The sequence below is a fragment of the Salmo trutta genome, chromosome 31 (genome assembly GCF_901001165.1).
Source record: "Salmo trutta chromosome 31, fSalTru1.1, whole genome shotgun sequence".
Lineage (NCBI taxonomy): Eukaryota > Metazoa > Chordata > Actinopteri > Salmoniformes > Salmonidae > Salmo > Salmo trutta.
This window is the reverse complement of record NC_042987.1, coordinates 8,286,533-8,300,545: the sequence shown is the minus strand read 5'-3', so window position 1 is coordinate 8,300,545 and position 14,013 is coordinate 8,286,533. Positions and strand designations below refer to the sequence as shown.

Sequence of the window (14,013 nt, the reverse complement as noted above, 5' to 3'; positions counted from 1 at the left end):
GTGTGTGTGTGTGTGTGTGTGTGTGTGTGTGTGTGTGTGTGTGTGTGTGTGTGTGTGTGTACGTGCACCCTGTCTTATGCATCTGCGTTTGGGCACCTGTGAATGATTTTCTCTATGTGTCCCATTGTGTATTTCTCCCCATACCTTGATAGAATTAGCATGAACATACACATTGGCAATAACACAAAGCCCCAACGCAGTCGGACACAGTCACAGACCTCTTTCCTCCTAATCGTTTGTACACTAATAATTAGCCGGCTAACAAGTCGTTATTACCCCCTGTGCCCTGCCTCTCCCTGCTATCTGACTGCCTAATTGACATTGCTGTATCTGAGAAGGAAGCCTGTGCATAGTCATTAGAGTTATAATTACTATACACCTCACGGCACAGAGAAACACGGAGGATACCAGTGTTTTCTGTGCATAGCTATTAGAGCTGACACTACTACCTCCTACCTGCCCAGGCCTCTGGGGAAGGAGCGGAGGAGGGGGTAGCCCACTGTCTGTACTGTGGATATGATATATCATCATAATATGTGCCACTTAGTAGAAGCTTTTCCCAAAATGACTAACAGCACATTTTACCGTAGATTGTGTATATGTTCCCTGCGGGAATTGAATCCGATGACCTTGGCCTTACCAACTGAACAACACAGGAATACATGTATGTGTGTCAACAGGCCATGTAGGAGCAATGAGCTGGCCAGGCTCCAGGCGTTTTACGTTTTAGTAATTTAGCAGACGCTCTTATCCAGAGTGATTTACAGGAGCAATTAGGTTTAAGTGCCTTGCTCAAGGGCACCTCAAAATATTTTTTACCAAGTCGGCTCGGGGATTCAAACCAGCGACATTTCAGGCTTAGTGACTGAAGGCCTACTGGATCATTTGTTTGCTTGCCAACACAGTTGACCTAATCTAGTGGCCAACAGCCAGCTAGACTAGCGAAGAGAAACAATTAATCAAGAGGGATTGTAGTTTGAAGTGTGCTTGGGAGTCTAGCCACCATCTGTGGGTGTGGTGTGATGTGGTGTTTTTGAGGAGACTCCAAATGATTTTAGATGGAGACAATGGTGTCATAACACTCAGCATGTGTAGTAGGTTTATGTGTAGTAGGTTTATGTTAACCACATTGATCATACCAAGGCATGATATACTGGGGTTCTGCAATCTATCTTCCATGTTGGTACCAAACATCAAACCTTCCATGATTCTAATTCACATTCTCTGTGGAACTGTCTTATGAGACAAATTAAAATGACTTGCCATCAAAGTGACTTAACAATATCTCTTCTCCCTCTCCTTTCCCCTCTTTCCATCCCACCCTTCCCCCATGCCTAACCCTCCAGAGGACCTGTTGCCGTTTGGTTTCCCCAGCATCGACATGGGACCCCAGCTGAAGGTGGTAGAGAGGACCAGGACGGCCACCATGCTGTGTGCTGCCAGCGGCATCCCAGACCCAGAGATCTCCTGGTTCAAAGATTTCCTACCTGTAGAACCCAGGTCCAGCCTGGGACGCATCAAACAACTACGCTCAGGTGAGATGGAAGGGAGAGAGGGAAGGGAGAGAGAAAGGCCAGGCAGAGAGAGAGAGAAAGAAATGGGTGAGGAATACAGAAGTGATATGAATCACGGGATTCCTCAGTATGTTCTTGGGGAGGTTTGTTCTTAGGGCAAAACTCTCAATGGACTACTACAGAGCAAGCTAGATCTGAACTGATGTTCATAGCACACTCCTTTGAAGCCCTCTTCATGTTCAATGTCATTTTATATATGTTTCTGGAGAGACCAGACGTATTGTCTAGGCATGTCTGGCAAACAGTGCATTCGGAAAGTTTGCAGACCCCTTAACTTTTTCCATATTTTGTTACGTTACAGCCTTATTCTAAAATGCATTAAATCGATTTTTTCCCTCATCAATCTACACACAATACCTCATAATGACAAAGCAAAGCTGTTTTTTTGAAATTATTGCAAATGTATTACAAGTAAAAAACTGAAATATCACATTTACATAAGTATTCAGCCCCATTACTCAGTACTTTGTTGAAGCACCTTTGGCAGTGATTAGAGCCTTGAGTGTTCGTGGGTATGACGCTACAAGGTTGGTACACCTGTATTTGGGGAGATTCTCCCATTCTTCTCTGCAGATCCGCTCAATCTCTGTCAGGTTGGATGGGAAGCGTCACTGCACAACTATTTTCAGGTCTCTCCAGAGATGTTCGATCGGGTTCAAGTCCAGACTCTGGCTGGGCCACTCAAGGACATTCAGAGACTTGTCCCGAAGCCGCTCCTGCGTTGTCTTGGCTGTGTGCTTAGTCGATGTCCTGTTGGAAGGTGAACCTTCACCTCAGTCTGAGGTCCTGAGCACTCTGGAGCAGTCTTTCCCAAATGGTGGATCAGGACCCACTGGTGTGTCACAGCCAGTTATTTTGGGGTCACAGAAACTGACTAGAGACGGCTGTGAATAGAAACATGGTTTTGTTTATTTAATGGGTCACAAAGTAAACAACTTTGAGAACCTCTGCATTATAGTCCCTTGAAGACACTGAAGATCCCTCTCTGCATCTCTACGGCCCCTCTCTCTTTCCCTGATCCCTCTCCTCCCTCCAGTGTCTACACACACACACACACACACACACACACACACACACACACACACACACACACACACACACACACACACACACACACATCCATTCATCATCTCCTGAGGAGGTGTAGTGAGGCATATGGTCCAAGAGTCAAAGTTTGTCAAGAGTCTTCATAACTCAAAAGTGGTGTACATTTTCGACAACCATCTGTTGTGTAGGTCCTGCCATACGCATTAGGAGAACTCTGCAGGCCAATCCTCTATCCTCTCATTAATTTGGGTTTGAGGCCTACAGAATTGCCCCTAATGTATGAAGTGAGATCCACACAACATATGGTGTGCAATATGGACTCGGTTTGACATTAGACCACTTTTGACAGGTGAAATTAGCAAACCATCTTTGGTTTTGGGGTGAACCTTTAAGTTTTTTGGGGGGGTTAGTGATGATGGGCAGACATCTCTCCTATTCAGTTTTGGGCATGGGAGAGGGACACTCAAAGCACATGATCAACTCTATAAAATCTGGAGACCACCCCCAACTTCACTTTAGATTAGGAGTAGATAAATCTTTGTGACCACGCAGCTTAGCTTAGTGAACACGTGGAGTAGTCAAATAATCATATTCAGGGCTTGTCCACCCTAGTTTCTTGTATAGCTTACCATTGTTAACCACTCCCATTTATGTTGTTATCTGTCTCTGTGTGTTTCTTTCAATCTGTGTGTGTGTGTGTGTGTGTGTGTGTGTGTGTGTGTGTGTGTGTTTTGTGTGTTTTGTTAAAAAGAAAAATGCTATTGAAACCTCTTTGCAATAAGGAATTGAGACCAAAAACTCAAGAGAAGTTTCAAGTGCTTAATACCAAGGGTACAGTCAGCTGAGTGCATACATTTAGAAAGTTCTCAACACATGATATACTCTTCCAATGTAGGCGTCACCTGCCCAGCTATACATCTTTGTTTAGCCCGTCCATCTTTGGTTCTGGGCCTGACCCTGCTCTCTGGTCCTAGGCAATTTCCTCTTATCGGATTAGATCAACCTTTCTAAGTTAGCACACACAGTTTCATGGCCTGAACTCAATTAATACTCACAGTAATCATTCACTAAACAGGATACAAACAAACTACAGTTTAACATGAAACATGTTACATTTTGACAGTTGGTTTCCATCTGTGTGAGTCTATGAGTGTGTGTGTGTGTGTCTGCGTTTCAGGATCTGTTGTCTCAGAGAGTGTTGTAGAGGACTCTCTATCTTCCTCGCTTTCTCATTTTTTCTCTTTCCCCCCGCTCTCCTGCTTGGTTGTTGCACAGATAAGTTATGCCTGTTTTGCGCCGAGCTCTGCTTTGTTCCATGGGGACGGGAGAGCGAGGGAGAGAACGAGAGAGGGAAAGGGAGAGGGAGGAGGGAAGTGAGAGAGAGTTCTGCCTCGTTTGCCTTTCATGTGTCTGCAGGAGTGAGAAGCAAAGAGGTCAGCTAGCAGAGCGGCGAGAGAGCCGGCTCAATAAACACAAACACACGCAGGAATGTACGCAGGAACGTACACACATACATTCCCTAACAAGACAACTCCCCATAGTTTCCAGATTGTTACTGTAACTTCAGCCTCTCTAGATTAGTTGTTGTCCAGGTATAGATGCAATACTCCTGTGGAGGAGTCTCTCTCTCTCTCTCTCTCTCTCTCTCCCTCCCTCTCTCTCTCTCTCTCTCTCTCTCTCTCTCTCTCTCTCTCTCATGTCTCTCTCTCATGTCTCTCCCTCTCTCTCTTTCTCTTTGTCTCTATCTCCCCCCCCCTTCTCTCTCTCTCCCACATACACACAGTGTCTGGATGGATCGCACCTCTCCTGCGCTGTCTTACTGTATGTCCGTCTGTCTCAACGCTGTTAGAATGAAGGGCTTTGTAACACTAAAACTAGTGGCAACTGAGCTACCACCACCTTAAAGGAGATGAAACCTTACCTTTGCTGCAGTATTGAAACACATGGTTATGAGGGTATTGGGACAGATTAAAGGTTTATTGAAACATACATCCCGGGGTGTTCTGAAACATGACATGGTGTGTTGGAACGCCACAAAATGTAGTTGTGCGACACCTTGCCTGAGACTGGGAGCATTAACCCGGAAAAGGTTGAAAACACTGTTAACTTCTGTTTTGATGTCCTTTCCTCTTTCTCTAAAGCTCTTAAACACTTTGATGGTTTTTCGAAACCTGTGTAGTGCAGAATTAGATCCCTTCTCTTTTTGTATATTCCTTTCTATTATATGGTGTGTTTATAAACTCCTCATAATTCCGTTTTTTTAATTATGAGTAGTATTATTCTTAAACAAAGGACACGAGAAAAGATTGTTTTGTGAAAATATAAATGAATACGTTTGTTCAGGATAATAAAAAATAAAAAAACTTTTTCAAGACATGATTTTGAAGCTTCAAATGTTAAAATTTTCTTTGCAAATTATCAAATGACAACAAAACATGAACAGTTCTTTCACACTTTTATATTGATAAAGTAAGACAATTCAAAGATCTGGAAGGTATTAATCATATTAATATTCTTCAAAATCAACGGAAATATGGCATTATATTTCTAATTTATGGGAAAAAAATACAGGCAATGACTGCTAATGTTAGCAGGAGCACTAATACAAAGTTTAGCCCAGGGCTCAATGCGATCCACCAGTCATCCATTATGCTAATGTCTCTGACCTGAGTCTTTATATTCAGATGATGATACATGGCATGGAAGGTTGTTCAGATGGATTGAGTCACAATACGGGGCGGCAGGTAGCCTAGTGGTTAGAGTGTTGGGCCAGTAACCGAAAGGTTGCTAGATCGAATCCCTGAGCTGACAAGGTAAAAATCTGTCGTTCTGCCCCTGAACCAGGCAGTTAACCCACTGTTCTGAGGCTGTCATTGTAAATAAGAATTTGTTCTTAACTGACTTGCCTAGTAAAATGAAAGTAAGTCAGTGTCAAGACTTCTGCCGAAGTCGGTCCCTCTTCTTGTTCGGTCGACGTCACCGACCTTCTAGCCATCGCCGATCCACTTTTCATTTTCCATTTGTTTTGTCTTTGTTTTACACACCTGGTTTCAATTCCCCAATTACATGTTCATTATTTAACCCTCTGTTTTCCCCATGGTTTTTGTAAGTGATTGTTTTATTGTTCGGTCCGATGTTTGTGGGCTTGGTATTGCTTCATGTATTTGGAAATTTTGAGTAAAGTTCATTGTGTTACTCATCTCTGCTGTCCTGCGCCTGACTCCTCTGCACCAGCCACATCCAGAACCTTACAGTCAGATATGATTCACAGTTGGCATTAGTCTATAATTCTTGTTAGGATTGGCCAGCCGGTGGGTAACTTAGTATGTATGTTTGTTTTTCTGCAGGGAGACAAAGAAATAGAAAATATTAACAAGGAATAATGATAGTACATGAATGCATAATTACGTTATCAAATTCTATAATATTAGTTACAATATAAATATACAATTATTAAACATATCAATAGCAATATGCAAAATGCTTATGTGATTAAGTGATGCAAATATAGCAACAAGATATAAATATGAATGTCAAAAGTGGGATGCAATAACATGTGGTGTGGACCCTGGTTGCTTCTGTGTGTCGCTCTCGATGTGAGTCTGTTAGTGAATGACTAATGTGATGTAGTTGTTGAGTGGCTTCACTGCAAGTATATTGTGTTAAAAAAAAAACATGAAGGCCAAAACTAGAGCAGGCTAAATTGGCAGTGACTATGCATGTAGCATCAAGAAAACATATCAATGAATCAAAATGGCTGTTTGACTTGAAATCCGAAATGCTACAATGTGATAACATTTTGTACGCACGTTTTCATTGACACATACTTTTTAGATTGTTTTGTAGAGTTTCATCTGAGCGTTTGGCGTGCTCTCACCTATCTGGGTTCGTGAAGACCTGAAACATGCCTGTTTTTTTTAACTTGACCATCGAGTTTCCTAGAGGACACACCTGCCACGAATGCCCTCTATCACCCAAAACAACGCCGGCGAAAAAGAGGGACTCGAAGCAATCTTCTAGTCCGACTTAGGAGGCGCGCACACCACCCACTGCTTCCGGGTATATTACTCACTAATGTTCAGTCCCTGGATAACAAAGATGACGAGATCAGGGCAAGGATTTCTTTCCAGAGAGACATCAGGGATTGTAACATACTCTCTCGGGATATACTGTCAGAGTCGGTCCAGCCATCTGTATTCTCAGTTCATTGCGCCGACAGAAGAAGGGCAGGGGTGTATGTTTCATGATTAACGACTCATGGTTTAATTGTAATAACATACAGGAACTCAAGTCCTTTTGTTCACCCGACCTAGAATACCTCACAATCAAATGCCTACCGTATTGTCTCCCAAGAGTATTCTCTTCGGTTATTGTCACAGCCATGTATATCCCCCCTCAAGCCAATACCACGATGGCCCTCAAGGAACTTCACTGGACTTTATGCAAACTGGAAACCATATATCCTGAAGCTACATTTATTGTAGCTGGGGATTTTAACAAAGCAAATTTGAGGAAAAGGCTACCTAAATTCTATCAGCATATTGACTGTAGTACTCACGCTGGAAAAACACTCAACCATTGTTATTCCAACTTCCGGGATGCATACAAGAACCTCCCCCACCCTCCTTTCAGCAAATCTGACCATGACTACATTTTGCCCCTCCCTTCCTATAGGCAGAAACTCAAACAGGAGGTACCCGTGCTAAGAACTACTAAACGCTGGTCTGACCAATCGGGATCTACGCTTCAAGATTGTTTTGATCACGCGGACTGGGATATGTTCCAGTTAGCTTCCAAGAATAATATTGACGTGTACACTGAGACGGTTACTGATTTCATCAAGAAGTGTATAGGATATGTTGTACCCAATGTGACTATTAAAACCTACCCTAACCAGAAACCGTGGATAGATGGCAGCATTTGCGCAAAACTGAAAGTGCGAACCACCACATTTAACCATGGCAAGATGACTGGGAGTATGGCAGAATACAAACAGAGTAGTCATTCCCTCCGCAAGTCAGTCAAACAGGCAAAACATCAGTATAGAGACAAAGTGGAGTCGCAATTCAACGGCTCAGACACGAGACATATGTGGCAGGGTCTACAGACAATCATGGGCTACAAAAGGAAAACCAGCCACGTCGGGGACACAGACGTCTTTCTTCCGGACAAGCTAAACACATTCTTTGCCTGCTTTGAGGATAACACAGTGCCACCGACACATGTTAACCCTCGCAAGGCTGCCGGCCCAGATGGTAACACTAGCCGCGTCCTCAGAGCATGCACAGACCAGCTGGCTGGTGTGTTTACGGACATATTCAATCTCTCCCTATCCCAGTCTGCTGTCCCCACATGCTTAAAGATGGCCACCATTGTTCCTGTGCCCAAGAATGCAAAGGTAACTGAACTAAATGACTATCGCCCCGTAGCACTCACTTCTGTCATCATGAAGTGATTTAAGAGACTAGTCAAGGATCATATCATCTCCACCTTACCTGTCAATCTAGACCCACTTCAATTTGCTTACCACCCCAATAGGTTCACAGACAATGCAATCGAGATCACACTGCACACTGCCCTATCCCATCTGGACAAGAGGAATACCTATGTAAGAATGCTGTTCATTGACTATAGCTCAGAAGTCAACTCCATAGTACCCTCCAAGCTCATCATTAAGCTTGAGGCCCTGGGACTGAACCCCGCCCTGTGCAACTGGGTCCTGGACTTCCTGACGGGCCGCCCCCAGGTGGTGAAGGTAGGAAACAACATCTCCACTTCGCTGATCCTCAACACTGGGGCCCCACAAGGGTGCGTGCTCAGCCCCCTCCTGTACTCCCTGTTCACCCATGACTGCGTGGCCATGCACGCCTCCAACTCAATCATCAAGTTTGCAGATGACACAACAGTAGTAGGCTTGATCACCAACAACGACGAGACAGCCTACAGGGAGGTGGTGAGGGCTCTGGGAGTGTGGTGTCAGGAAAATAACCTCTCACTCAACGTCAACAAAACAAAGGAGATGATCGTGGAGATGATTGCCTTTTCAACCTCAGGAGGCTGAAGAAATTTGGCTTGTTGCCTAAAACCCTCACATACTTTTACAGATGCACAATTGAGAGCATCCTGCCGGGATGCATCACCGCCTGGTAAGGCAACTGCACTGCCCACAACCGCAGGGCTCTCCAGAGGGTAGTGCGGTCTGCACAACGCATCACCAGGGGCAAACTACCTGCCCTCCAGGACACCTACAGCACCTGATGTCACAGGAAGGCCAAAAATATCATCAAGGACAACAACCACCGGTTGCCCCTAAGTGACCGCTAATGTCACTTATGCCTGGAACCGCTCCTGCACTGCCCAGAAGCAAAATATATATTTGAAGTATTCCGTCCTCTGAGCCATGTTGTTGAACAGCATATCTGCAACTGTGTCTCAGTGACTCACCTAGTTCCTTGTTTTCTTCCCCTATCTACACAGATACACAGTCACAGGTCTTACACAGAAATACCCACCCTACCATATCCACACTGTTATTGTCAGATTCTGTAGTACGCTTTTCCGTCACACTGCTATGAGCCTTTGTGAGTTTGAAAGCAGCTGTGTGTGTGTGTGTGTGTGTGTGTGTGTGTGTGTGTGCGTGTGCGTGCGTGCGTGCGTGCGTGCGTGTGTTTCTGAGAGAGCTGTTTTGTCGTTGTCTTGTTTCAATTTCCACACTGTGCGGTAGATTTAAGTAATCCCCTGCTTTTGTGGTCCCTCCTCTGTCTCCATGTCTAACACACTTTTTCGGATAAGGTGTGTGTGTCCGGTGGGGGTGGTTGGCGTGTGCGTGCATATTGATTTGTTTGTGCACACTCTTGTGTGTGGTTCCAGCCCCTAGCTCCATTTCAAACACACACAGTTTGTGATAAGGGCCTTGTAAGCATTGTGAAGGGTTTACAGCAGAACATGCTCCAGGAGGAAACGAATGGAACAATAATAATAATGTGCCATAATAACATGGTTTAGGAGATTGGGATAATAATGTACAATGCTGCTATACACCTCAGTGAATTGTGCAGAGAAACGGAGGGGGGGGAGGCTGAATGGGGATTTAAAGTGTTGTCATGTTGAGTCCTCTGTTTAACTTCAGATATGCTCCAGGGACTCCTATAGTGCATCGTTAACTATTCTCATTTAGCTTGCTGTGGGGAACATGGATTTTTCATGGCAGAAATGAACCAGCAATGGAAAATTCCTCATTTTAAATGGTAGTTTTAATCAGTTTTAGGTGATGCACGAGGGTTGATGAGTAAAAATAGATTTCATTTATGAATGTATCAATAATTAACCCATTGTAATGTCTCTTTTTCCTCTTTCTCTCTCTCTCTCTCTCTCTCTCTCTCTCTCTCTCTCTCTCTCTTCCACTCTTCCTCTTTGTCTTTCTCTCTCCCCATCTATCTCTCTCGGTCTCTCTCTCTCTCTCTCAATCTATCTATCTCTCTTTCTTTGTCTTTCAGGTGCCCTGCAGATAGAGAACAGCGAAGAGACCGACCAGGGGAAGTATGAGTGTGTGGCCACTAACTCTCAGGGCGTACGCTACTCTTCCCCAGCCAACCTGTATGTGCGAGGTAGGAACTGACCCCGGGTGTAAGATCTCTCACACACATACATTATATCACACACACCACTATAACAAACACACACGTAACAGCCGTCGCTATTATACTATACATATAGCAAGGTGTTAAGTGCCAGTTTGTTTACATGTTGTTTTGTTATTTATTTCCTTCCTATTGGCATCTACTAACCAAACACAACCAAACCTTAACCACCAAATGAAACACCAGTTGGTGATCTAAGATTGGTAATATCCAAGACTAAACTGGGTTTTTACCAGTGCTGCGTCAAGGTGCTCTATTTTATAATAACTGCCACTGGATGGACGTAGACGAAGAGGGATGGGCCAATGGCGTCATACATGTCCAGATTCTTCAGGAAGTATTATTGCACTGTGCAGTTCGAGGGCCTTTGCTACAGTATGACATCACTATTGTCCTATCCCTCTTTGTTTTATTGTAAAATCAGGGCCACAGGGTTCATGCTACTATCTTCTACTTTAATGCACTGATTTGCTAGGGAAAACAATTGGTTTCTCAAGTCTAAATCAGATACGAAAAAGAAAGAATGCAGACACTGTGGCCCTCCAGAAGTTTAAGACCCCTATTCTAGGTTCCTCGACTGGGGTAACGGAGACCGGGATCTCTGGCTTCAGTTTTATGGGTTCTAGACTCACCGTTCTAAGCTCTTGAGCCCTTGAATTCGAAGTTCCTGATTCTTCGTTTTAAGTGGGTTCTGTGGTTCTGTGAGAACCAGTGTGTATGTGCGTGTGTGTTTACACGTGTGTGTGTGTGTGTGTGTGTGTGTGTGTGTGTGTGTGTGTGTGTGTGTGTGTGTGTGTGTGTGTGTGTGTGTGTGTGTGTGTGTGTGTGTGTGTGTGTGTGTGTGTGTGTGTGTGTGTGTGTGTGTGTGTGTGTGTGTGTGTGTGTGTGTGAGGCTTTGAGCTGGCCATTTTTACTCTCTCTGTGTTTCCCCGTTCTCTCTCTCCCCCTCACGTCATTGTGTTCTACATCAACCCCCTTACATCCCCCAGAGCTACGAGAAGGTTGGTGTGTCCTTTATTTTCTTTCGTTACTTCCTTTTTATAACAAATTTACTCTTAAAGTTAGGAGAGAGAAAACGGTCTGAAACCGTCTAGAACAGAGGTATGAATAACCCTCATGTTAAATTGGTTTTGATTTGATGAACACATTTCTTTGACTGAAGACGTTTCACTGAGCTCTAGTAAGGCTACCTGCCTACACAGTCGTTTGCATTGATTGCATTGTGAGGCCTTGTTTGCAGACCTTTGTTTTTGCTTTCACTCCGTGCGCGACATTCTCTGCATGGAAAGTTTCTTGTTGCCATGGAGACCCAGGAATTGGAAATTAAAAGGAGGCTATCTACACATGGAGGGAGAGCGGCGGCAGCGCTTGCATGCCTTGTACCCTGACCGTGTGACTCTGTATGTGCGCGGCTCCGTTTGTTTGTGTGTGCGCGTGCGTGCGTGCTTGTATGTGTGTTGAATTGATTGATTTCAGTATTGTCTTGTCCCTTGTCTTGTATTGGTCGTGCTGTACTGTTCTGTCTGTGTGGGCTTGTGTTATGTCACGACCGTGCTTCTGCACTTGCGGCATGTTGTGTGTCACATTGCCAGTGTGTGTCTCTGTCTCTGTGTGTCCTCTCGGTCTGCTACTGTTTGTTTGCCTACTCAGTGTAGCTTGTTTTCTGATTGGTTGAGTGGTCTTCATATCCCCCTCCGGGAAAATAAAGCGGTCAAATAATGCTTTATTTAAGTGGCATTTAAAGAGCCACAGAAGTAACTTATAATTATTTGCACACTTGTTTGGTCAGCAAAGACTAAGTCACTGCTGGTGACACTGGTTGACACAACACAACCAGAGGCCAACGCACAGTACTTCTTTATGTACACTATCTGTGTTTATATGCTGTAAACAGAACGTACAATAGTATTTCATTGCTCAAAACATGAACGTTTTAATTCAATGGATCATGTCCATGTCCAGTAGAGTGTTATTCACACAGAGATCCTATGTAATTCTATGGTTATTCAGCTGCTAAGCAGCGCATTGCTGTGCTTATGAAACGACACGGTGACCTCCATTGATCGGCAGTGAACGATTTACCCACCTCTATCTCGGCGGCAGCGTAGCCTAGTGGTTAGAGCGTTGGACTACTAACCGCAAGGTTACAAGTTCAAATCCCTGAGCTGACAAGGTACAAATCTGTTGTTCTGCCCCTGAACAAGGCAGTTCCTAGGCCGTCATTGAAAATAAGAATTTGTACTTGACTAGTTAAATAAAGGTTAAATAAAATATATATTCATACAATGCACACATTAATGAAACACCTCTCCACTTCTATATTAGATGAGGCATGATTAACTTGTGTTAATGCCAACTGGTCTTTAGTGTGTTGTGCTGCTCAAATGAAACAGTATCCCAGCTCCCAGTCACCGTCTGCTATGGTCTCACAACCTGATCAACTGTTCCCTGTAGAAAAAACCTGTTATTGATGCTGGAGGGAAATAGAATACATCATTGCATTACTGCTATCACCCTGGACTGTATAGTAGGCTACGTTATTAACAAAACCGGGAGCTTCTAGGAGATATGCTTTTCCATCAACATTCTGACCAGAGACGCATCCTTTATCTGAATACTTTGCGAATGAACTGTATATTCCATTATATTAAATACTGCATTGTTTTAGTGATGCTACATCCACATAGACGTTTGTTAGTGTTTATGATACATATTATTGAAGCCCCGTATCCACGGTGACATAATGGAATAGGTTAATCATTTGTGACTGTGCTAATCTCAGATGCTCTCTGTTCAGCATGCGCTTGAATATTGTACTGTCTTTTTGTATTAATACCTGCAGTGCTGGATGTAGCCTACTTTCCTACTTGACGTACTGTAAATATCAGCGTGCTCTTCTTCAGAATGAATTGGACACATCGGTATACCAGTCTCCAAACTTCAAGAGAACCTCTAGTCAAAATGCAGTAGTTAGATAAGTACACATAAAAGGCAACATTATACACATACTTTAAGAGTTTTGTCTTGTCATATAAAAGATAAAGCCGAATTGTGTGGATAGTTGCTCTTATCTGCTGCGTGCTGGTCACTATGTCCCTGTTTGTCTCTGTCTCGTTCTTGCATGCTCTGGAGAGAACCTGCCTGCCTGCCTGCTTTTTGATTTGATATCTGTTATAACAGTTGAAATTGTTTTTGTCTCTTTTTTTTTGACAAATGTCTCTTTTTTGATATATCTTTTTTCAAATGTCTCTTTTTTTGTCTTGAACTTTGGTGTCCAATTCTGGGTATCTGTTGGTATTCTAGGATCACTCCAAATGTATTGTTATGGAGAAATGGGGTCATGTCCACTGAACTATTGAATCATTTGAAGATGCCAAAATGTTCATTCGTATTTGGTTTTGGTGAATAGTTTGTTTGCGTTCTATCTGTGGAAGACTAGAAATACTGTGAAATTCATGGAACCGAGAGAAGATATTTCAACACTAGGTGAAGTTTATTAATGGATCTAAAAATGGCTATTTTACATTAAATGGATCGGCTGAGAATCATTTGGGGCGAAGACTGAGGCCAGTGATTCTATAAAGGCTGTTTCCCCCTGTGTTACTCCCACTGAGTGAGTGGCGATTCCTGTATTGTGAGTCAAACACATGATTCAAACAGCTGATTTAGATACAGTGTTGAGTCTTGATGCTAGCCAATATTTATTCTGTCTGTCTGTCAGTCTGTCTGTCTGCCCTCACCTTGCATCCACT

At 43.6% G+C, this 14,013-nt stretch overlaps 1 protein-coding gene across 12 annotated transcripts in view; it reads left to right on the top strand.

Moving 5' to 3' along the window:
* The window catches only part of LOC115169433 (receptor-type tyrosine-protein phosphatase S), a 106,351-nt gene that overhangs the window by 52,984 nt on the left and 39,354 nt on the right, over positions 1–14,013 (top strand). For 8 of the 12 annotated variants that reach the window (XM_029725038.1, XM_029725036.1, XM_029725040.1 and 5 more), the window contains exons 6-8: positions 1,347–1,535; positions 10,118–10,228; positions 11,251–11,262. In XM_029725038.1, the coding sequence (XP_029580898.1) occupies positions 1,347–1,535; positions 10,118–10,228; positions 11,251–11,262 (312 nt within the window). The remainder of the gene's footprint in view (positions 1–1,346; positions 1,536–10,117; positions 10,229–11,250; positions 11,263–14,013) is intronic. The other 4 variants (XM_029725041.1, XM_029725037.1, XM_029725034.1 and 1 more) reach the window with 1 other exon arrangement.